The sequence below is a fragment of the Callithrix jacchus genome, chromosome 8 (assembly GCF_049354715.1).
Source record: "Callithrix jacchus isolate 240 chromosome 8, calJac240_pri, whole genome shotgun sequence".
Lineage (NCBI taxonomy): Eukaryota > Metazoa > Chordata > Mammalia > Primates > Cebidae > Callithrix > Callithrix jacchus.
In genome coordinates, this window is record NC_133509.1 from 32399181 (window position 1) to 32422297 (window position 23117).

The 23117-nt window shown below is 42.9% G+C and overlaps 1 protein-coding gene and 1 pseudogene across 5 annotated transcripts in view; both read right to left on the reverse strand.

The window, feature by feature from the left end:
- The window catches only part of PATL2 (PAT1 homolog 2), a 46425-nt gene that overhangs the window by 9709 nt on the left and 13599 nt on the right, over positions 1-23117 (reverse strand). For 3 of the 5 annotated variants that reach the window (XM_054239569.2, XM_002753410.6, XM_054239570.2), the window contains 3 exons: positions 2130-2269; positions 1739-1829; positions 747-949 (listed from right to left, as the gene is read on the reverse strand). In XM_054239569.2, the coding sequence (XP_054095544.1) occupies positions 747-949; positions 1739-1829; positions 2130-2168 (333 nt within the window). In that variant the 5' untranslated portion in view covers positions 2169-2269. Of the gene's footprint in view, positions 1-474; positions 554-746; positions 950-1738; positions 1830-2129; positions 2270-23117 lie in introns of those variants that run through there. The other 2 variants (XM_078334149.1, XM_078334150.1) reach the window with 2 other exon arrangements.
- On the reverse strand, positions 10873-12338 carry LOC144577335 (keratin, type I cytoskeletal 18-like; annotated as a pseudogene).

Genomic DNA, 23117 nt, shown 5'->3' on the forward strand with positions numbered 1-23117 from the left:
TATCTATCTAATTTATTATTATTATTTTTTTTTTTTGTAGAGATAGGATCTTGCTCTGTTGTCCAGGTTGGTCTGGAACTCCTGGCCTCAAGCAATCCTCAAGTGCTGGGATTACAGATATGAGCCAGTGCACCTAGCCAGTTTTATTTATAAATTAGCTACAATAAGAAATGAACAACAATAAAAATAGAACATTAATATACTGTAATAAAAGTTATGTGAATGTCTCTCTTAAAATACCTTATTGTACTGTACTTGCCTGTTTTCAGACTATAGTGGACCAAGGGTAACTGAAATGGCAGAAAGTGAAATCATGCACTACTGTATCTTAGGAGTAGGTTGAAGGAAGGTGTGAGTCACTTCATACCTAGATGGGAGTCCTTGTCTCTCTCCACTAGTTACGGGATCCGAGGGAACAAATATCAGGAAAGGACTGCTAAGACAGGGGCCCAGGATCAGGCAAAGTTGACTCACCTTTAGCCCCAGTAGCAGGGCCACCGCCTGTGGGCGATGCACAGCTCTGCTAGGACCTGGTTTTAAAGTGAGAACAGCATCAGAAACAAAGTGGGAGACAGGAGGTAAGAGGGAAGGAGAGAGTCCCTAACTCAGGCTCAAGGCTTAAAAAGAGTGTTAATCCAGAATCTGTCTTAGAAAAGGGTGGAAAAGAGAAGAGGAATGTTTAGTGACAGCCGGTGAGACACAGACAGTTCAGGACAACCCTCTCCCTTTCCCTCCTGCCATGGTACCTGGGAGTTATGGACAATGCCAAGTATAGCTGGATCCCCAAGATCATTCTCTTCCTCCTCTTCCTCCTCCAGGTCTGGGGCCAGATCTGGGTCCAGATCCTCCTCTTTTTCCTCTTCCTCCCCGTCATTTTCTTCTTCTTCCAATTGGCCAGCAGACGCCAGCTCCTCCTCAGGAGCCAAAGGGCCACAGGTCTTACCTGGCCCTTGGTTTAAGTGTGGGCCAGAGGAGAAGGTAAGATGGGGGCTCAGGTATGAGTCTTGTCTAGAGAGGCTGCTACTCAGTAGCACTTCTGTTCATAAGCCATCTCCAGCACCACCTTTGAACATAACGCCTCCTGTTCTGTAGGTTTAACTCAGACTTCCTCCTCCCAAAGTGCCTGAACCATCCCCCACTAAGTCAAATGGAACCTGAGCCAGGTGTGGTAGCTTGTGCCCGTAGTCCCACCTACTCGGGAGGCCAAGGTGGGAAAATCACTTGGGCCCAGGAGTTTGAGATCAGCCTGGGCAACACAGTGAGACAGTTTCTAAATAAATAAATCAGAATTTAAAAAGCAAACAAAAGGAATCTGGCAGATGCCAAACACCTTCACTTTCCACATCCCCTCTTCCATTGCTTCATTGGGTTCTAGCACAGCCTTTTCCATCTGCTCTGCCCCACCCAACGCCCTTTCTGTTGCCTCTTTGAACAAGTTCCAGCTGGCCCAAGTCACTGCAATTTAACCCTACTGTGTGCCAGATACTTTATGTGCATATGTTCATTTAGCAGTCATATGAGGCTGTCTGGGTTGTTACTGGCAATTTTACTAGGTTGGTGAGAAAAATAAAGCCCAGAAGAGTGACCTCTCAGTCAACTACTGTAATATAATTAGCAAGTGAAAGAATTTGGAATAACTTCCAGTGACTCTGGGCATCCAAGCCCATATGTGAAACAGACAAGCAAGCTCCGCACGCTGGGGCATTTTATATAACACCCCTTATATGAGTGTTGATACCTTCAAGGCATTTCATCTTGGCAGGCTGCTGGACTTCATTCTTGGCTGTGTCCTCCAGTGAAAGAGCACTACCAGCCTCTGGAAGGTAAACCTGAGACAAGAAAGAGACCAAGAGGCACCGTCCTCAGTCAGTAAGGACGACATCGCACCCTAGCCATGGAATCCTCCCAGCAAGAAGATTAGAGAATTCTGGGCCATGGTATCAAGGAAAGAGACCCTGGAATGTCAGACTACCATAAACCCCCACCTTCCCAGCTCAGCTCAGCTCTAAGGAACTGTCCCATAAAGGGACATAAATGAGGAACAGGGCTAGGAGCTGAAAGAGAAGTACTTCCCAACAGACACCAACAATCACGTCCATGTGCGGTGATGCCTCGTTGCTGACACTCACCACCTGACTGTTGCCGTCCTTTCTGTTTAAGTTATCCATAGCAGCCTCAGCCAGGACCTGTTTGCTGCTCCTGGCTTTAAAAGTCCCAGCTCCTCTCCTGCTCACCCATTAAAGGGCCAGCATCCTCCAACCATTGGGGCCTGGTGGAAGTATGAGAACATAGTTTAAGATTTAAAAAATCCTTGAACAGAGAAAAGACATAAACTATATTTTTAGCCATCCATGGTTTTCAGTATAGTTTATTGGGATTGGTATTTGGGGGCAGATATTTAAAAAGAGGATTCCTGTTTTCCACACTCTTCATTGGTACTTTGTGAGGTTGCATTTTATTTAATCCCTAGGTTTTGCTTTAACACAATTGGATAGGAAAGTCCTGGGTAGATCCTGGGGAGGATGCCTAGCAACCAAGTTCCCGGCGCTTCAGGGCAGTGTACTTGAAGCCTTCAAGTCCACCTGATGATGCTTGCCCTTCACTGGGTCATGTGAGCTTAAGTCAGCTACTCAGATCTGACTCATGAGGGACGCTTATGAATCTGAAAGTCAGATATTCATGGTGAAAACACTTTTGCATGAGATACACAATCTTACATCCTCTTGGCTGCTCTAATGGCAAACTGGACCAGAAGCTCAGGAGTAAAAACAAATCAACAACAACAAAAAACGAAAACATAGCCACCCAACACCCTCCCAAGCCTCATCCAACCCTCAAGCAGCCCTGGGTTCTATGCCCACATCCTGTGTTCAGCCGAAACCCACATGACTTTGTAAAACTTCTGAATAAAAATAAAAACTAAGTTAATTTCCCTACATCAAAAATGAAAGTTAGGACCCTCTTGTCATGGTGATGAGACCATGATTCTTGGTGCCTTTAAGAAAAATATTTCAGAAGTTTTACTGCAGGTCACAACTATATGGCTGGGGGAACAAATAAAGTAGCCTAAATGTTACTGAAAAACTTCTCATATATCTATCTGAATTGGGTTCTGGCTTTTTTTTTTTTTTTGGTAGAGTCTCATTCTGTCGCCCAGGCTGGAGTGCAGTGGCATGATCTGGGCTCACTGAAGCTTCCACCTCCCAGGTTCTAGAGATTCTCCGGCCTCAGCCTCCCAAGTAGCTGGGATTACAGGTGGTTGCCACCATGCCTGGCTAAATTTTTGTATATATATTTTTTCAATAGAAACAGGATTTTGCCATGTTGGCCAGGCTTGTTTTAAACCCCTGACCTCAAGTAACCCACCCGCCTTGGCTTCCCAAAGTGCTGGGATTACAGGCGTGAGTCACCACACCTGGCTGGGTTCTGGCCTTTTTGGTAATGTTATTCAGCTGTTTCTCTCAGGAACTTCCTAATAATGTACTTTGGCACTATTAACAAAAGGACCAAATAGTGAATTTCAGTGTTCCAGAAGTGATTCATTAGGTTGTTGCAGAGACTAGATCTTAAGAAGAAACTTGTTGCATGAAGATTTTCATTCAAGAGACTTCAGATATTGACTAGTACCAAAGCAGATGGCCTAGGGCTCAGTCTTTAAGATCACAGCCCCGCCCTAGCTGTTTGGAGTTTCACTTGGGACCTACTGTTTTGTATGAAGATCCCCTACCCTTATCTGAAGTCTCATATGTCTACTGATCTCCTAGATGTTCTAACTTTCCTGCCATCATTTAATTATGTTAAGTTTAAGCCAAGACTGTCCTAGGCTTGGGGTACGACAGTGAAGAAAACAGACACTTCCCACAGCCTGTTAGAGCTTCCCCTAGAATAAGAAGTACATACAGGTACCCAGGATTATTGGATCAGATTTTAAAAAGACATTAGAGTGGTTCATACCTGTAACCCAGCATTTTGGGAAGCTGAGGCAGGAGAATCACTCTAGCCCAGGAGTTCAAGACAAGCCTGGGGAATATAGTGAGACCCCATCTCCATTAAAATTTTTTTCTTAAAAAAAAAAAGGACATTAGAAATATTTACATATGCTACATAAAACACTCTTTATGGGGAGGTTTTTAATCCATTGTTTCGGGAATAGCGGTAGATCTAGTTTGGCTTTCAATTTCTTCTTGAGTTTTAAGTTATATATTTTCCAGGAATATGTCCATGTGTCCATTTCTTGTAAATTTTCAAATTTGTTGGCATAAAATTTTTCATAGTATGAGTATTTAAAAATCCATGCTATAACTGTACTTTGTCTCCCCCACCCTCTTTAAAAAATTTATTTATTTTGAGACAGAGTCTTGCCTGTCACCCAGGCTGGAGTACAGTGGCACGATCTCAGCTCACTGCAACCTTCACCTCCCATGTTCCTGTGATTCTCCTGCCTCAGCCTCTGGAGTAGCTGAGATTACAAGTGTGTACCACTATGCCTGGCCAATTTTTGTATTTTTTTAGTAGAGATGGGCTTTCACCATGTTGACCAGGCTGGTCTTGAACTCCTGGCTTCAAGTGATCCACCTGCCTCGGCCTCTGAGAGTGCTGTGATTACAGGCATGAGCCACTGCGCCTGGCCTTTTGTCTCCCTTTTTATTCCTATCATTATTCATCTCCTCTTTTGTTCTTCTTTACAGAGTTTGTCTATTTTATCAGTCTTCTTAAAGAACCATATATGTCAGGTTTTCTTCAGGAAATAGATGGTGTACTCAAACTGGATAATCTAATAAAGAGATATTTATAAAAGTATAGAAAGAGTATAGTGAAACCACAAGTAATAGCAGAATCCCCTGGGACTGGGACAAGAGGATGTAGCAGTCACCAGAACCTGGAGACAGAGAAGACTGCCTGGCTTCAGATTATGTCAGCATCTGTGCCATATGACTGCCAGTGTGGCAGCCCTCTCCTAAATAACCCTCTTTCCCTCTGGATCTGGGATCCGCTCCCTCCCCTTGCCCCTGAGGTCTGGGGATGGGAATGGCTCCCCACTCTTGCTAGTTCCAGGGTGCTTCACCATCCTTAATCAGTTTCCCTTCACCCTGTTCACACCTTGGTGAATATTCCCTTCTGGATATGCTTCTCAGTTACACCACTTGAATGTGCCATCTGCTTCCCATTGGGACCATGACTGACACCGCTCTGTCACCAGCCTGCTGAGCCATTCTTTTCTTTGTCCTTGTTCAGCTTCATTTCCATTCCATCCCTCTTCAGGGATTCTAAAAGATAGGCATTATCCTCCAGTCCTCCATGGAACTCATCTCTACTCTCAGCAGTCAACCTCACCTCTTATGTTATGGAGAAAGTAGAGGCCACTGGGGCTGATCCACTTCAATTCATACTTGGAGGAAATTATATCCAACCACAGGCCTCCTTGCCTTGCTTTCCCAGGTCAGGGGCCCTACTCTTCGTCAAGTCCAGGCTCTCTTCCTGGATGCTTGGCCCTTCATCCACTTCTCTCTGTGTCTTGAGCCTCTCTGTTTTCCCCTCTTTCTTTTTCTTAGAGTATAACATAGAAATGCATGCGTCCACTTCTTGGAGACAAATCTCTGTCTTGTTTTCATTTCTTATTTTTACTGCCCTTCATGTCTCTTCTACCCAACAAACCAAATATCTCCATTTCCTCATGTAATTCCTTTGACTGTTGCTTTCTGGCTTTTGACTCCATTATAGTGGTGGCAACAGGGACGTTAATACTGCTGATCATGTCCTCCTTGGATCTCTGTGCTCCACAGCTTTCCAACACTTGTCTCCTTGTTCTTTGAGTACCTCTTGGGCCATCTTTCTTTGGCCCCTTTCCCGCTCCCTTCATCTTGTCCCATCCCTTGAATATCTGCTTCCTCAGGCTACTTCTCTGTCCTCTATATATCAAAGATTCTGAATCTGAGGATCCCCTGAAATGGTGTATATGTTGGTGTGGTTTTCAAGATGTTCATTTTTCTGGAAAGAGCATCCATAGCTTTTATCACATTCTCAAAGGGATCAAGGACCCCCAAAGGTTAAATCGTCTGCACCCTGGCATCCCTGGGCAATCTCATCTCATGCTGATGATTTCCAAGTTCTTTTGTCAGATTGGATGCCTCCCAGATTACAATACCTCAGTGTTTCTCATGTCCCATTCTTTATATAAAGCATAAGGCCCTTTACAATCTCACCCTGACTCTCATAGAGGGCAACCAGTCTCCTATCTTAAAGTTCTCTGCCTTTTAGATTGAGTTTCAGAAATAGTAAACTGCTTTTAGCTGCAAGGGGAAATTGGGGTTCCATTTGATTCTTCTTTCATAATTGCTGCGCACCAGGTTGTCCCTACCCTGGAGACCTCTTGCCCTTGGTCTGAGAGCTACATTCAGTTGATGATTAAGGCAGCTTCCTGCCCAGCTCTGTCTTTTCAATGATATAGAAAGTATGTATCTTAGCAGGTAATATGCTGTGCATTATGTCATATAAGCAAAATGAAGTTACAGAGTAAGAGTATAATTGGAAGGTGATTTCAGAATTGTTTTTATTGAACTGCCTTATTCTAATATTCTGGTTATTCAAATGGGAAAAACAACCTCAGCTCAGGCTTCACCTGCTCCAGGAGGCCTTCTCAGATACTCTCGTCCCTTCCAGCCTGGGGCAGGCACCCTTATGTGTGCTCATTGATCCTTATGCCTTTTACTCATTGTACCTCCCACACTGTGCTGCCATGCTGTTTCTACATTTGACACTCCCACTTGCAAGCAGAAATAGTCTTCACTTTTGAGCCCCTAGCACTTGACACAGTCTCTGGAACAGAGTAGGTTCTCAGTAGATGTTAACTGAGCTGAACTGGAATAAAAAAATGATGGACCTTTCCTTGAGAGAGAGACTTCTTCAGGGGGGTTTCTTGCCAGCCACCTGGGTGTGTCCTACTCCAGCTCACTCCTCATGTTGTTCCCAAGAAATTTCATTCTAAGAAATAAACCAGAGTATGTAAGCCAGAAATCATAAAAGAAAAGATATACAGATTTCGCTAAAGAAAGTAAAACTGGCCGGGTACAGTGGCCCACACCTGTAATTCCAGCACTTTGGGAGGCCAAGGTGGGCGGATCACGAGGTCAAGAAATTGAGATTATCCTGGCCAACATGGTGAAACCGTGTCTCTACTAAAAATACAAAAATGAGATTGGTGTGGTGGTGGGTGCCTGTAGTCCCAGCTACTTGGGAAGCTGAGGCAGGAGAATGGCTTGAACCTGGGAGGTGGAGGTTGCAGTGAGATTGTGCCACTGCACTCCAGCCTGATGACAGAGCAAGACTCCGTCTCAGAAAAAAAAAAAAGTAAAACTTCTATATTAAAGACATATTTATGCCAAAGTAAATGCTAGATGGAGCATTTAAACATTAAAAAAAAAATCTAAAAAAGGTGGCTGAAAAGATGGCCAAATAGAAACAGCTCTGGTCTGCAGATCCAAGCAAGAGCAATACAGAAAGTGGGTGATTTTTGCATTTCCAACTGAGGTACTTGGCTCATCTCATTGGGACAGGTTAGATAGTGGATGCAGCCCACAGATGGCGAGCAGAAACAGGGTGGGGTATTGCCTCACCTGGGAAGTGCAAGGGGTCGGGGAACTCCCTCCCAAGCCAAGGGAAGCCGCGAGGGACTGTGGTGTGAGGGACAGTGCTATCTGGCTCAGATAATATACTTTTTCCCATGGTCTTCATAACCCGCAGACCAGGAGATTATCCTGGGTGCCTACACCACCAGGGACCTGGGTTTCAAGCACAAAACTGGGTGGCCATTAGCTGCAGGAGTTTTTTTTTTCATACTCCAGTGGTTTCTAGAACACCAGCAAGACAGAACTGTTCACTCCCCTTGAAAAGGGGGTGAAACCAGGGAGACAAGTGGTCTAGGTCAGTGGATCCCACTCCCACAGAGCCTAACAAGCTAAGATCCACTGGCTTGAAATTCTCACTACCAGCACAGCAGTCTGAAGTCAATCTGGGATGCTCAAGCTTAGTGGGGAGGGGGGAGGTGTCTGCCATTACTGAGGCCTAAGTTGGCGGGTTTTCCCTTCACAATGTAAATAAAGCCACCAGGAAGTTAAAACTGGGCAGAGCCCACCATCACTTGACAAAGCTGCTATAGCCAGACTGCCTCTCTAGATTCCTCCTCTCTGGGCAGGACATCTCTGAAAGAAAGGCAGCAGCCCCAGTCAGGGTCTTATAGATAAAACTCCCATCTCCCTGGGATAGAGCACCTAGGGGAACAGGCGGCTGTGGGTGCAGCTTCAGCAGACTTAAATGTTCCTGCCTGCCAGTTCTGAAAAGAGCAGTGGATCTCCCAGCACAACACTCGAGCTCTGCTAAGGGATAGACTGCCTCCTCAAGTGGATCCCTGACCCCTGTGCCTCCTGATTGGGAGATACCTCCCAGCAGGGGTTGACAGACACCTGATACAATTCCAAACAATAGAAAAGAGGGACTCCTCCCTAACTCATTTTATGAGGCCAGCAGCACATCAAAAAGCTTATCCACCATGATCAAGCTAGCTTCATCCCTGAGATGCACAGCTGGTCCAACATGTGCAAATCAATAAACATAATCCATCACATAAACAGAACCAATAACAAAACCCACCTATTGTCTCAATAGATTGCAGAAAAGACCTTCAATAAAATTCAACACCCCTTCATGCTAAAAACTCTCAATAAAAAAGGTATTGATGGAACACATCTTAAAATAATAGGAACTACTTATGACAAACCCACAGCCAATATCATACTAAATAGTCAAAAGCTGGAAGCATTCGCTTCAAAAACTGGCACAAGACCAAGGATGCCCTCTCTCAACACTCCTATTCAACATAGTATTGGAAGTTCTGGACAGGGCAATCAGGCAAGAGAAAGAAATAAAGGGTATTCAAATAGGAAGAAAGGAAGTCAAATTTCTCTGTTTGCAGATGACATGGTTGTATATTTAGAAAACCCCATCATCTCAGCTCCAAATCTCCTTAAGCTGATAAGCAACTTCAGCTAAGTCTCAGGATACAAAATCAATGTGCAAAAATCACAAGCATTCCTATACACCAACAACAGACAGAGAGCCAAATCAGGAGTGAACTCCCCTTCACAATTGCTACGAAGAGAATAAAATACCTAGGAATACAACTAACAAGGGATGAAGGACCTCTTCAAGGAGGACTATAAACCACTGCTCAAGGAAGTAAGAGAGGACACAAACAAATGAAGAAACATTCCATGCTCATGGATACAAAGAATCAATATGGTGAAAATGACCACACTGCCCAAAGTAATTTATAGATTCAATGCTATCCCCATCAACCTATCATTGACTTTCTTCACAGAATTAGAAAAAAACGACTTTAAATTTCATATGGAACCAAAAAAGAGCCTGTATAGCCAAGACAATCCTAAGCAAAAAGAACAAAGCTGGAGGCCTCATGTTACCTGACTTCAAACTATACTACAAGGCTACAGTAACCAAAATAGCATGGTACTGGTACCTAAACAGATATATAGACCAATTGAACAGAACAGAGGCCTTAGAAATAATGCCACACATCTACAACTATCTGATCTTTGATAAACTTGACAAAAACAAGCAATGGGGAAAGGATTTCCTATTTAATAAATGGTGTTGGGAAAACTGGCTAGCCATATGCAGAAAACTGAAGCTGGGCCCCTTCCTTACATCTAAAAATTAACTCAAGATGGATTAAAGGCTTAAACATAAGACCTAAAACCATAAAAACCCTAGAAGAAAACCTAGGCAATATCATTCAGGACATAGGCATGGGCAAATACTTCATGACTAAAACACCAAAAGCAATGGCAATAAAAGCCAAAATTAAGAAATGGAATCTAATTAAACCAAAGAGCTTCTGCACAGGAAAATAAACTATCATCAGAGTGAACAGGCAACCTACAGAATGGGAGAAAATTTCTGTAATCTATGCATTTGACAAGGGGCTAATATCCAGAATCTACAAGGAACTTAAACAAATATGCAAGAAAAAACCAAACAACTCCATCAAAAAGTGGGCAAAGGATATGAACAGACACTTCTCAAAAGAAGACATTTATGCAGCCAATAAACATATGAAAAAAAGCTCATTATCACTGGTCATTAAAGAAATGCAAGTCAAAATCACAATGAGATACCATCTCATGCCTGTGAGAATGGTGATCATTAAAAAGTCAGGAAACAACAGATGCTAGAGAGGATGTGGATAAATAAGTACATTTTTACACTGTTGGTGGGAGTGTAAATTAGATCAACCATTGTGGAAGAATTCCTCAAGGATCCAGAACCGGAAATACCATTTGACCCAGCAATTCCATTACTAGGTATATACCCAAAAGATTATAAATCATTCTACTACAAAGAAACATGTATGTTTATTTCACATGTATGTTTATTTCAGCAGTGTTCACAATAGCAAAGACTTGGGACCAACCCAAATTCCCATCAATGATAGACTGGATAAAGAAAATGTGGCACATATACACCATGGAATACTATGCAGCCATAAAAAGGATGAGTTCATGTCCTTTGCAGGGACATGGATGAAGCTGGAAACCAACATTCTCAGTAAACTGACACAGGAACAGAAAACCAAACACTGCATGTTCTCACTCATAAGTGGGTGTTCAACAAAGAGAATGCATGGACACAGGGAGGGGAACATCACATACCAGGACGTGTTGTGGGGGTTGAGGACTCAGGGAGGGGTAGCATTAGAGAAATACCTAATGTAGATGATGAGTTGATGGGTGCAGCAAACCACCATGGCATGTGTGTACCTATGTAACCAACCTGCACGTTCTGCACATGTATCCCAGAACTTAAAGTATAATAATAAAAAAGTTTCAAAAATACTAAAAGAAAATATGTGAATTTTATTTTGACTTCTGAACTTTTTATTGGCCTCCTGCTCCTCAAAGAGTACCCTGCTTCTGCTGGCTTAATGTCTCAGAACTTTGATGTCATTGGTTTCAGACACCACTTTGCCATCTACTGTCTGTTTGGTGCTGGTCTTTTGTATGGTTTGCATGGAGTTGCTGCTGTCCAGGGCATCACCAAGATTGAAGTCCTCACTATCTTCCAGCAGGCAGCATTAGATGGCGATCACAGCCTCCAGCTTGACCTTGATGTTCAGCAGGGCCTCATACTCCTGGGCCTCATGCTGTCCCTCTGCCCAGGTCTGTGCCAGCTCTGACTCCACATGCAGCAGGATTCCAGTGAGCTGCTCCATCTGCGGGACATAGCAGGCCTCCACCTCCCTCAGGCTGTTCTCCAAGCTGGCCTTCAGATTTGTCATGGAGTCCAGGTCGATCTCCAAGGACTGGACTGTATGTCACAGCTCCGTGAGTGTCATCTCAGCAGCTCCAACCTCAGCAAACTGCATGGTGACCACTGTGGTGCTCTCCTCAATCTGCTGAGACCAGTAGTTGTCCAGCTCTGCTTGGTTCTTCCGAGCCAGCTCATCATATTGGGTCTGGATGTCTGCCATGATCTTGGTGAGGTCCTGAGATTTGGGGGCATCTACCTCCATGGTTAACCCAGAGCTGGCAATCTGGCTTGTAGGCCTTTTACTTCCACTTCATGGTTCTTCTTCATTGAGAGCCTTGATCTCTGTCTCCAGCTGCAGCCAAGTGACATTGGTGTCATCAATGACCTTGGGGAGCCCATGGTTGTCACTTTCCACAGACTGGTGTATGGCCAGCTCTGTCTCATACTTGACTTTAAAGTCATCAGCAGCAAGACCTGCATTGCTATTCTGCAGAACGATGTGGGCATTGTCCACAGTATTTGTGAAGATCTAAGCCCTCAGGTCCTCAATGGTCTTAAAGTGATGGCTCCAGTCTCTGACCTGAGGTCCCTTCTTCTCCAGGTGCTCCCAGATTTTGCTCTCCAGCTTCCAGTTCTTGGTCTCCAGGCTCCTCACTCTGTCCAGGTAGGAAGCCAGGTGGTCAGTTACGCTTTGCATGGTCTCCTTCTCATTCTGGATGCCTCCCAATCCTGCCAGACTCCTCTTTCTCATTCTAGATGCCTCCCATTCCTGCCAGACCTCCAGCCATCTCCGCAGCCAGGCCCCCAGGTCCTATGCTGCCCCAGAAGCTGATGGAGCAGGACACAGAGATCCAGGAACCAGAGCCCCCGGTGCCAGCATAGACGCTGGCTGCACTGCTCACTGGCCAGACACCATAGCTGGGCACCTGGATGGAGCTCAGGGATCAGTAGTTGGTAGAGAAGGTGGAGCAAGTGGTGAAGTTCATGCTTTCTGGGGAGGAGAGCGAGAGGACAGGACTCAGGCTTTGCCGACTGTGAATGTTTTTTTAAATGTAAGGCACCTTCTATCACTCCAAAACCATAGGCCATGAAGGATGGCTGACAAATTTGTCTACAAAAAAGTTTAATATTTCTGACGGCAAATATAAAACCATAAACAAAGTCAAAGTAACTTTTTTTTTGAGACTAGGTCTCACTGTGTTGCCAAAGCTGGAGGGCAATGGCACAGTCACAGCTCACTGCAGCCTCCACCTCCTGGGCTCAAGTGATTCTCCCACCTTAGCTTCCCAAGTAGCTGAGACCGCAGGCATACACCACCATGCCTGGCTGGGTTTTTCTTTTCTTTTTTTTCCCTTTTTTCTTTCTTTCTTTTTTTTTTTTTTGTAGAGACAGAGTCTCACTATGTTGTCCAAGCTGCTCTTGAACTCCTGAGCTCAAGTTATCCTCCCATCTTGACCTCCCGAACTGCCAGGATTACAGTCCTGAGCCACCACGCCTTTATTTTTCTCTAGTAATCTTAAATTTACCTTTGAAAGTCATTTAAACAATCTTTAAGGTAAAAATTCTTTTTGTTGTTTTTGAAGATGTTAAGAGCTCAGAAAAGAGATATTTATGTTAAGCTCAGATCTTTTTAGCAATAGAACCTTCACAATTGCTTGATATCACATATTATACAATCAGTAACCATGTCAAAATTAGCATAATGCTGTTGACAGATAACATAAAAATACGTTTGCTATTTTCTCTGACATTTACTTTAAACATCCTATACTTTAGTTAAGTGCAAATGTCTGCTAACACAGAATGTCTGTGTCCTTATGGAGACTGAGAAACCTTTGACCATGCTTTTTACTTTTTCAAATAGAAAAACTGTCCCGATTTCAATAATAATTTAAATTTGTATTTTTAATTAATTATAAAAATATGAGCTGTAGAGAATACAGACTAAGTGTATAAAACTACTTTTTTTAACTGATATTTTATGTTAAAATATATTTGGTTATAAAAACCTCAAAAATGTTATTGTTTCTCAAAACTATGCCTCTATTTATATTATAGGAAAGGTGCATATATAGACAGAGAAAAGTTGAGACTTTGTCTACCAAAACTACATTCAATTTATAATGAGGTAATTCTCCAATTATTTATAACATCACATATGAAGACTTTCTTTGGTTAATCTATAACTACCACACATACAGAGAAACTTCTGGGTAGAAGAAACTTTTAAAAAGATTGTGGCCAGGCATGGCGGCTTTCGCCTGTAATCCCAGTACTTTGGGAGGCCAAGGTGGGCAGATCACTTGAGGTTGGGAGTTTGAGACCAGACTGGCCAAAATAGCAAAGCCCCGTCTCTACTAAAAGTACAAAAATTAACTGGGTGTAGTGGCATGTTCCTATAATCCCAGCTACTTGGCAGGCTGAGGCACGAGAATTGCTTGAAGCCGGGAGGTGGAGGTTGCAGTGAGCTGAGATCACAGCACTACTGCAGTCCAGCCAAAGCCACAGAGCAAGACTCTTTCTCAAAATAATAATAATAATATAAAGTAAAGCTGGGCACAGTGGCATGTGCCCGTAGTCTCATCTACTCAGGAGGATAAGGCAAGGCCAGCCTAGACAACATAGTGAGACTCTGTCTCAAATAAATAGATAAATAAATAAGATACAAAGTAAAACAAGGAGATACAATTGATGATAAGAACCAGCTAGGAGAAGAGTGCGGGGAGATGAGTACCTCCTTATTTTATAGTGGGAGGGTAACCTGGTACAGACACTCTGGAGGCAGTTTCACAGTGTATAGGCTGAATTATAATAGGACAAAACTGCAAACATCCTCAATACAGGATTAGGTTTTATAAATCGTTCTATTAAAAAGACATATGTACACGTATGTTCATTGTGGCACTGTTTACAATAGCAAAGACTTGGAACCGACCCAAATGCCCATCAGGGATAGACTGGATAAAGAAAATGTGGCACATGTACACCATGGAATACTATGCAGCCATAAAAAAGGATAAGTTCATGTCCTTTGCAGGGACATGGATGAATCTGAAAACCAACATTCTCAGCAAGCTGACACAAGAACAGAAAATCAAACACTCATAAGTGGGTGTTGAACAATGAGAACACATGGACAAAGGGAGGGGAACATCATACACTGGGGTCTGTTAGGGGTGGGGGTCTAGGGGAGGGATAACAGGAGAAATACCTAATGTAGGTGATGAGGGGCTGGAGGCAGCAAACCACCATAGCATGTGTATACCTATGTAAAAATCCTGCAAGATCAGCACATGTACCCCAGAACTTAAAGTATAATAAAAGAAATTCACGTTTTTAATGTTGTCAAATCATTTACAGAACACAGAACATTGATCTGTTTCCTTAAAATTTAAAAACAAAAATTACCAGTAAAATTATTTTAAAAATGTATGGCATGTTTACATAATGAAATACTGTGAACACATGAAAAAACAATATAGATCTCTATTATTATAGAAATAGATATGCTGTCCCTGATAAATGGTTAAATAAAAAGCAGTTTGCAGAGAAATCTATGCACAACGATTGCATCTTTGTAACCATATGTATTCATATTTATTTCTGTATATGAATAGACAAAGAATAAACAATGCATTAGCAGTGGTTACTTTTGGTTGATAGATAACAGGTAATTTAAATGTTTATCTTTATCCTTACCTATATTGTCTGAAGTTTTCATAATGGCCACAAATTTTATAATTAGAAAAAATAAAGTTATGTGGATAAGGTTTGTAAAATAGCAAACAAAAAATACCCCAAAGACAAACAACAAGGGAAAAAAACCCAAAATACAAAAGAGCCAGCTCTGTTGGCACCTGCATCACAGTCTAAAGTTCACATCCTTTTCCTTGATACTAGGTCTTCTGCAGGCTCTTCCTCCAGATAGGGCTAATTTCCTGGTATCATAATCTATTTATAGCCTATAGCCGGAGCCTATGAGCTCACCAGAAGAAAAACTTTCCCCACTGCTGAGGAGCTAGCAGGCACCCAGTAAAGAATTCTTGAATGACTGTGGTGAGCATGGAGATAGGATGGACAGGCTGGGGTCAGGTTGTAGAGGCATTTAGGCCAGACTAAGAAGAAGAAAGCCCAAACTTTACAACATCTTTGTTTTGGGGGCTGGAGGCCCCTCCTGTTTCTCTTATCCCTCTTCAAGACTGGCAACAGCAGGTAGAGCAGGAGTGGTCTGACTCATTTGGAGTGTGGCATCTGAGAAATGACCCAGAAATGACAGCACTGGCAGGGTTTAGGCCTGTGATTCTCATGTAATGTGCTGGGCACACATCACTGGGGCTAACTCAGCTTGGTTGGTGGCAGTGATAGGTGGGGAAGACCAGGGCTCCTGACCAAGCCAGGCTTCAGCAAAACTTCTATCTTCCCCAGCTGTGCAGCTGATGGTAACCTGACTCCAACATGAGTGTGCTCAGAATGCTCTGTGTGGTCAGAGACTAGTTAACTAAGAGTTTGACTTGATTTGACTTTGAATAGGCAAGTATTTATACTGAACTAAGCTCCTGGAAACCAAGGCCAAGATGTCTAGGATTCTGGAAAAAGGGGATGAACTAATTTTCTATTGCTGCTATAAAAAATTTCCAAAAACTTGGTGGCTTAAGAAAACAGTTTATCATTTTGTATTTCTGTAGCCCACAAGTCCAACACAAATTTCATGGTGCTAAAAATCAAGGCAGCAGCAGAGCAGCATTCCCTTCTGGAGACTTTATGGGAGAATCCATGTCCTTGGCTTTTCTACCTTCTAGAAGCCGCCTGCATCCATTGATTCATGGCTGGTTCCTTCATTGTCAAAGCCGGCTTGTTGCATCTTTGACCATTTCTGCAGTCACGTCTCCCTCTGACCACAGTCAGGAAAAGTTCTCTGCTTTAAAGGACCTGCATGATTATACTGGGCCTACCCAAATAATCCCTGATAATCTCCTTGTTTAAAGGTCTTTTTTTTTTTTGAGGCGGAGTTTCGCTCTTGTTACCCAGGCTGGAGTGCAATGGGGCAATCTCGGCTCACCTCGACCTCCGCCTCCTGGGTTCAGGCAATTCTCCTGCCTCAGCCTCCTGAGTAGCTGGGATTATAGGCACACACCACCATGCCCAGCTAATTTTTTGTATTTTTAGTAGAGATGGGGTTTCACCATGTTGACCAGGATGGTCTCGATCTCTTGACCTCGTGATCCACCCGCCTCAGCCTCCCAAAGTACTGGGATTACAGGCTTGAGCCACCACGCCTGGCCTGTTTAAAGGTCTTTAACCTTAACTACATCTGCAAAATCCCTTATGCCATGTAATGTTTCTGCAGGTTCTGGGGCATTATTCTGCCTAACACAAGGCATAAGAAAAGTCCAAAAATTTTTTTTTTTTTTTTTTTTTTTTTTTTTAGATGGAGTCTTGCTCTTTCACCCAGGCTGGAGTGCAATGATACAATCTCAGCTCACTTCAACCTCTGGCTCCTGGGTTCAAGCGATTCTCCTGACTCAGCCTCCCAAGTAGCTGGGATTACAGGGATGTGCCACCACGCCTGGCTAATTTTTTTTGTACTTTTAGTAGACATGGGGTTTCACCATGTTGGCCAGGCTGGTCTTGAACACCTGACCTCAGGTAATCTTCCAGCCTTGGCCTCCCAAGGTGCTGGGATTACAGGCATGATCCACCATACCCGGCCTAAAAATGTTAATAATTAGAAACCAGTTCTGTATCAAATGACATGGAAAGTATTAATATTTTATTAAATTAAAATAAGCAAACCACATATATATATATATATATATATATATATATATATATATATATATATATATATATGATATGATCCTAATTTTGTGGAACCTTCCCTTCCCCCTACTAAACTGAGTTATATGCTCACTGAGCCACCTCCTGCCTGTCATGGCCTGACTTCTGGGGATAGATAGTGGAACCACCTCACCCACTCACACTTGCAGGGCGTTGGATGAGCAGAGAGCAGTCCCACCTCAGGTTTTGCTAATTGGTCATTAGATAAATAGATTTTTGGCTAATTTGACATATGATAAATTGCCTTTTAGCTAACTCATTTGTGGCAAGTTGATCCACAGTTAAAACAGTAATAGTAATGGCAGCAGACAAGAGGGAAGTTCAAGGGGAAAGTTTGTGTGCATAATAAGATTAGGGTGGGGTGGCCAGCCTTCCCCCCATGCTATGTAAAAGGTCATACCTGATTGAACCAATCTGTGAGCCCTGTGTAAATCAGACACTGCCTCCTAAAGCCTGATCTGCCTCCAACCGGCCTTTTCCTCTGGAAGTCCCCTCTCTCACTAGAGAGAGAGCTGTTTTCCTTTCTCTTTCTTTTGCCTGTTATTAAGCCTCCACTCCTAAACTCAAAACAAAAACAAAAACAGTCACAAACTCACCAAGTTCTGTTTACTCCTGTGGCCTTGCCTGCTTCTTCTGTGTCTATGATGGATCTGTGGATACATCTCTCATCATTTTGTGCTGTTTATTTTGTATTAAATTACTGATTCTTTACCAAATAATTATTCCTGGTTTCCTCACAGTCCTGTTTTAGGGGAAGAGTTCATAAAGGTCCAAATCAGCATAAAAAGCACCTGATTGGAAGCAGGTCTAACAGTGTCAGGGGGCAGCCAGAAAGGACCCCACACTAACTGGCCAGAAGCAAGTGTCAGCTCCACAAACTGGTAAGTGGGAAGCCATGGCTGAGAAGCATTTGTCAAGAAGGAAAAAGAATATTTGGAGGAGAGTGCTGATTTTTAATAGTGCTGCATGGAATCCAAGGCAAGATAGAAAATATCCAGGTTAGAATTCTGCAGTTTTAAGTAGGAAGTGAGATGAAGAGCCAAGCACTGTACCTACAAGGGAAAACATCCCTAAAGGAGGCTGTGCGAGTAATTTAGTAACTGGGTATAGTTTTCCCCAGGGATGATGCCCAATTCCTATCACTCCCACACAATTAAGAGATTTTTGGCTTCAACATTTACCTAATCCATTTGTGCATCCAAGCTGACAGGTGATGCTACCTCTGATTCCTTTTATGCTTTTAGTGGGTGTTAAGTTCTAAACAACTGATAAGAATAGTCTTTGTAGTTATACTTTTTAAGTGCCCACCTTCCAAACCATGTCCATATATATCTATGGACAGATATGCACCAAGCCTTGACAATGGTTTGTGAGGGGAGGAGAGTGAGATGGGAGGAGACAGATGAGGGGAACTTGCACTTTTACTTGGTAGACCGCTAATTGTTTGCATTTTTACAATGCTCATACATTCTCATATTGAGCTTATAATTAAGGATGAATAATACATTTAAAAGTATGGGTATTACTGGGAGAGGATTTGGGAGAAATTAGGATTTTATATTTCTGTACTACTTGATTTTTTTTCATCAAGTTTGTATAATTTTCCCAGTAAAAACAAATTGGTATCTGATAGACTGCAATGGTTACACAGAAGCCTGTGTTACAGGTTCTTTGCCTACCGGATACTTTAACTCTCAACTTTTGTCTTTCCATTCATTCTCCCTCAAATAAAGATAATAGTACTTGCCTTATATGGATCTTGGGAGATTTTTTTTCACCTCCAGTGTATGGTGTCTATTTACTGCCAATTAAAAAAAAATCTCTCTCTCTCTCTGTTCTATTTTTCTGGGGCCTGTTGCTCATTATGCAACAGCTCTCAAATCTGAAAAGTCAGTCAGGCTGAACATCCTAGGTAGCTGCTCATAAATTAATTATTGGGCTGATTTTAATTACATATTGGAATCTTCTGGTTGGCAGGGTCTGACATCTTCTGCTTTGAATTCTTTATAAGCACTTAAATTTGCCACAAAGCCTGCACTCAACCAAAATTTGCTGAATTGAATAGAATTAACACATAAAATTGAGGATTTCGAGTTCCAAAACAAATTTAACCAGGAGGTACTTTGGAGCAGCCAACAATCTTCAAACTCCTTAAATTATACCATTTAACAATGGTTTTAACCTTTCTCCTCCTCCTTCTCCTCCTTCTTCCTCTTCTTCTTCTTCCTCCTCTTCTTCCTCTTCCTCCTCTTTTTCCTCTTCCTCCTCCTTTTCTTCTTCCTCTTTCTCCTCTTCTTCTTCCTTCTCCTCCTCTTGTTCCAGATCTCTCAAGAATGCATTCACTCTTGCAAGGACAGCACCAAGCCATGAGGGATCCACCCCCATGGTCCAAACACCTATCACCAGGCCCCACCTCCAATACTAGGGATTACAATTCAACATGAGATTTGGGTAGGGGCAAATATTGAAACTATATTAGTTGGTATTAGTCCTTCTTCATATGTTTAGTAACATTTAGCAGTAAAGCCATAGAGGCCTGGGCTTTTGTTACTTGTTATTGGTCTGTTCTGGTTTTGGATTTCTTCAAGGTTCAATCTTGGTAGGTTTTATGTGTCTAGGAATTTATTCATTTCTTCTAGATTTTCCAATTTATTGGCATGTAGTTGCTCATAGTAGCTTCTAACGATCCTTTGAATGTCTGTGATATTGGTTGTAGTGTCTCCTTTTTGATCTCTGATTTTATTTATTTGAGTCTTCTCTCCTTTTTTTCTTAGGGAGTCCGGCTAAATATTTGTTGATTTTATCTTTAAAAAACTTTTTTCTTTTTGTCTTTTATATTGTTTTCTTCATTTCAATTTCATTTATTTCTGCTCTCATCTTTATTATTTCTTTTCTTCTAATAATTTTGGGTTTGGTTTGCTCTTGCTTTTCTAGTTTTTTTTTTTAATTTGGGGGATGGAGACTTGCTCTGTTGCCCAGGCTGGAGTGCAGTGGTGTGATCTTGGCTAACTGCAACCTCTGCCTCCTGGGTTCAAGCGATTCTCCTGCCTAAGCCTCCTGAGTAGCTGGGACTTTAGGTGCATGCCAGCACGTCTGGACAATATTTTTGTATTTTTAGTATGGATGGAGTTTCACTGTGTTAGCCAGGATGGTCGTGATCTCCTGACCTCATGATCTGCCTGTCTCAGTCTTCCAAAGTGCTGGGATTACAGGTGTGAGCCACCGCACCTGACCTCTAGTTCTTTATAATGCATCATTAGGTTGTTTACTTGAAGTTTCTATTTATTTATTTTTTAATGTAGGTGCTTATGGCTATAAACTTTCTTCTTATTACTGCCTTCTCTGTATTCCATAGGTTTTGGTATGTTTTGTTTCCATTATCATTTGTTTCCAGAACTTTAAAAATTTCCTTCTTAATTTCTTGGTTGATCCACAGTCATTCAGGAACATACTGTTTAATTTCCACGTATTTGTATAGTTTCAAAAATTCCTCTTCTTATTGATTTCTAGTTTTTTTTCATTGTGGTCAGAGAAGATACTTGATACCCTTTCAACTTTTTAAGACTTATAGGCCAGGCGCGGTGGCTCAAGCCTGTAATCCCAGCACCTTGGGAGGCCAAGGCAGGTGGATCATGAGGTCAAAAGATTGAGACCATCCTGGTCAACATGGTGAAACCCCGTCTCTACTAAAAATACAAAAAAAAAAAGGCACGGTGAGAACAACCCAGGATTGAAGCTCTCAGTGAATGCGCGGAGAGGGTGAGTCAGGGCCGCATTTCCAGACGGATCTTTGTTGCCCACAGAACGGGGAAATTCCCAGGTATAAAAGAGATGTGGGATGCCAGGCAGAGGTTCTGGCTGGTGCAGCCAGCAGCCAGTGCGGCCAGTGGCCGCCGCTGTAGTGCAGTGGCGCTACACAGCGCTCCACACAAAGCGCACTAGTCCGGGTGCCCGGTTGAACCAGCAATCTGAGATTTGAGAGGGCTGAACTTGAGACTGAATGGGACTTGGACAGTGAGCCAGCCAAGGAGATTCCAGGGAAACAGCGTTTGGGGTAGCGCAGTGGGACAAACAAAACGGTGATTCCAAACGCTCCGGGTGGAGAGGTTCCCTGAGAACACAGCTGAACCTAGGATGGTGCAGCTCCATGGGGGAGGGGCGTCCGCCATTACCGAGGCAATCCGCCCCTACTGAGGTACACGCCCATTGCTGACACAGCTTGCCATTGCCGAGGCAACCCGCTACAACAAAGAGACTCTGCTGCAGGGTGTAGCCCGTGGCAGCAGGGTGGAGACCACAGCAGAAGGCCAGAGCCTGCAGCAACAGGGTGAACCTCACACCAGCAGGGCGGAGCCTCGGCAGGCAAATAGTGACTAGACTGCCTCCTAGCTGGGCAGGATAGCACAACGGACACTCACAAAGAAAGCCCCAACCCCCCCGAGACAGAGCATCGGAGAAAAAAAGGGTTTTTTTAATGAGTTCTGTTGCAGCAGAATTAAACGTAGCAGCCTAGCAGCCCTGAATGAACAATAGAGCTCACAGCTCAGCACTTGAGCTCCTACAAAGTACAGACTGTCTCCTCAAGCAGCTCCCTGACCCCTCTATATCCAAAAGACTGACATTTGGCAGGCATCATTCTGGGACAAAGATAGCAGAAAAAGAAACTGGTAGCATCCCTCACTGTTCCGCAGCTGCTATAGGTGCATCCCAGACAAGCAGGGCCTGGAGTGGACCTCAGCAGTTGTACAGTGGAGGGGCTAAACTGGTAGAAGGAAAACCAAGTAACAGAAATACTTCATCATCAACAATCTGGGCGTCCACTCAGAGACCCAATTGAAAAGTCAGCAACTACACAGACGACAGGTGGATAAATCCACAAAGATGGGAAGAAACCAGTGCAAAAAGGAGGAAAACACCCGAAACCAGAACACCTCGCCTCCTACAAAGGACCAAAACTCCTCACCAGCAAGGGAACAAAGCTGGACGGAGAATGACTGTGATGAAATGACAGAATTAGACTTCAGAAGATGGATAATGAGAAACTTTTGTGAGCTAAAAGAACATGTTTTAAATCAATGCAAAGAAACTAAGAACCTTGAAAAAAGATTCGAGGAAATGATAACAAGAATGGATAACTTAGAGAGGAATATGAATGAATTAAAGGAGCTGAAAAACACAATACGAGAACTTCACGAAGCATGCACAAGTTTCAACAGCCGAATTGACCAAGCAGAAGAAAGAATATCAGAAGTCGAAGATCACCTCAATGAAATAAAACGAGAAACCAAGATCAGAGAAAAAAGCGCAAAAAGGAATGAACAAAGTCTCCAAGAAATGTGGGACTATGTGAAGAGACCTAACCTACGTTTGATAGGCGTACCAGAATGTGACAAAGAGAATGAATCCAAGCTGGAAAATACTCTTCAGGACATTATCCAGGAAAATTTCCCCCACCTAGCAAGACAGGCCAACACTCAACTGCAGGAAATACAGAGAACACCACAAAGATATTCCGCAAGAAGAGCAACCCCAAGGCACATACTTGTCAGATTCAACAAGGTTGAAATAAAGGAGAAAATGCTAAGGGCAGCCAGAGAGAAAGGTCGGGTCACCCACAAAGTGAAGCCCATCAGACTCACAGCAGATCTCTCGGCAGAAACACTACAAGCCAGAAGAGAGTGGGCGCCAATATTCAACATCCTTAAAGAAAAGAACTTTCAACCCAGAATTTCATATCCAGCCAAACTGAACTTCATAAGTGAAGAAAAAATAAAATCCTTTGCAAACAAGCAAGTACTCAGAGATTTTGTCACCACCAGGCCTGCTTTACAAGAGCTCCTGAAAGAGGCACTACATACACATAGAAAGAAACAACAAGTACCAGCCATTCCAAAATCACACTAAATGCTAAAGAGCATCAACATAATGAAGAATCTATAACAACTAATGGGCAAAAC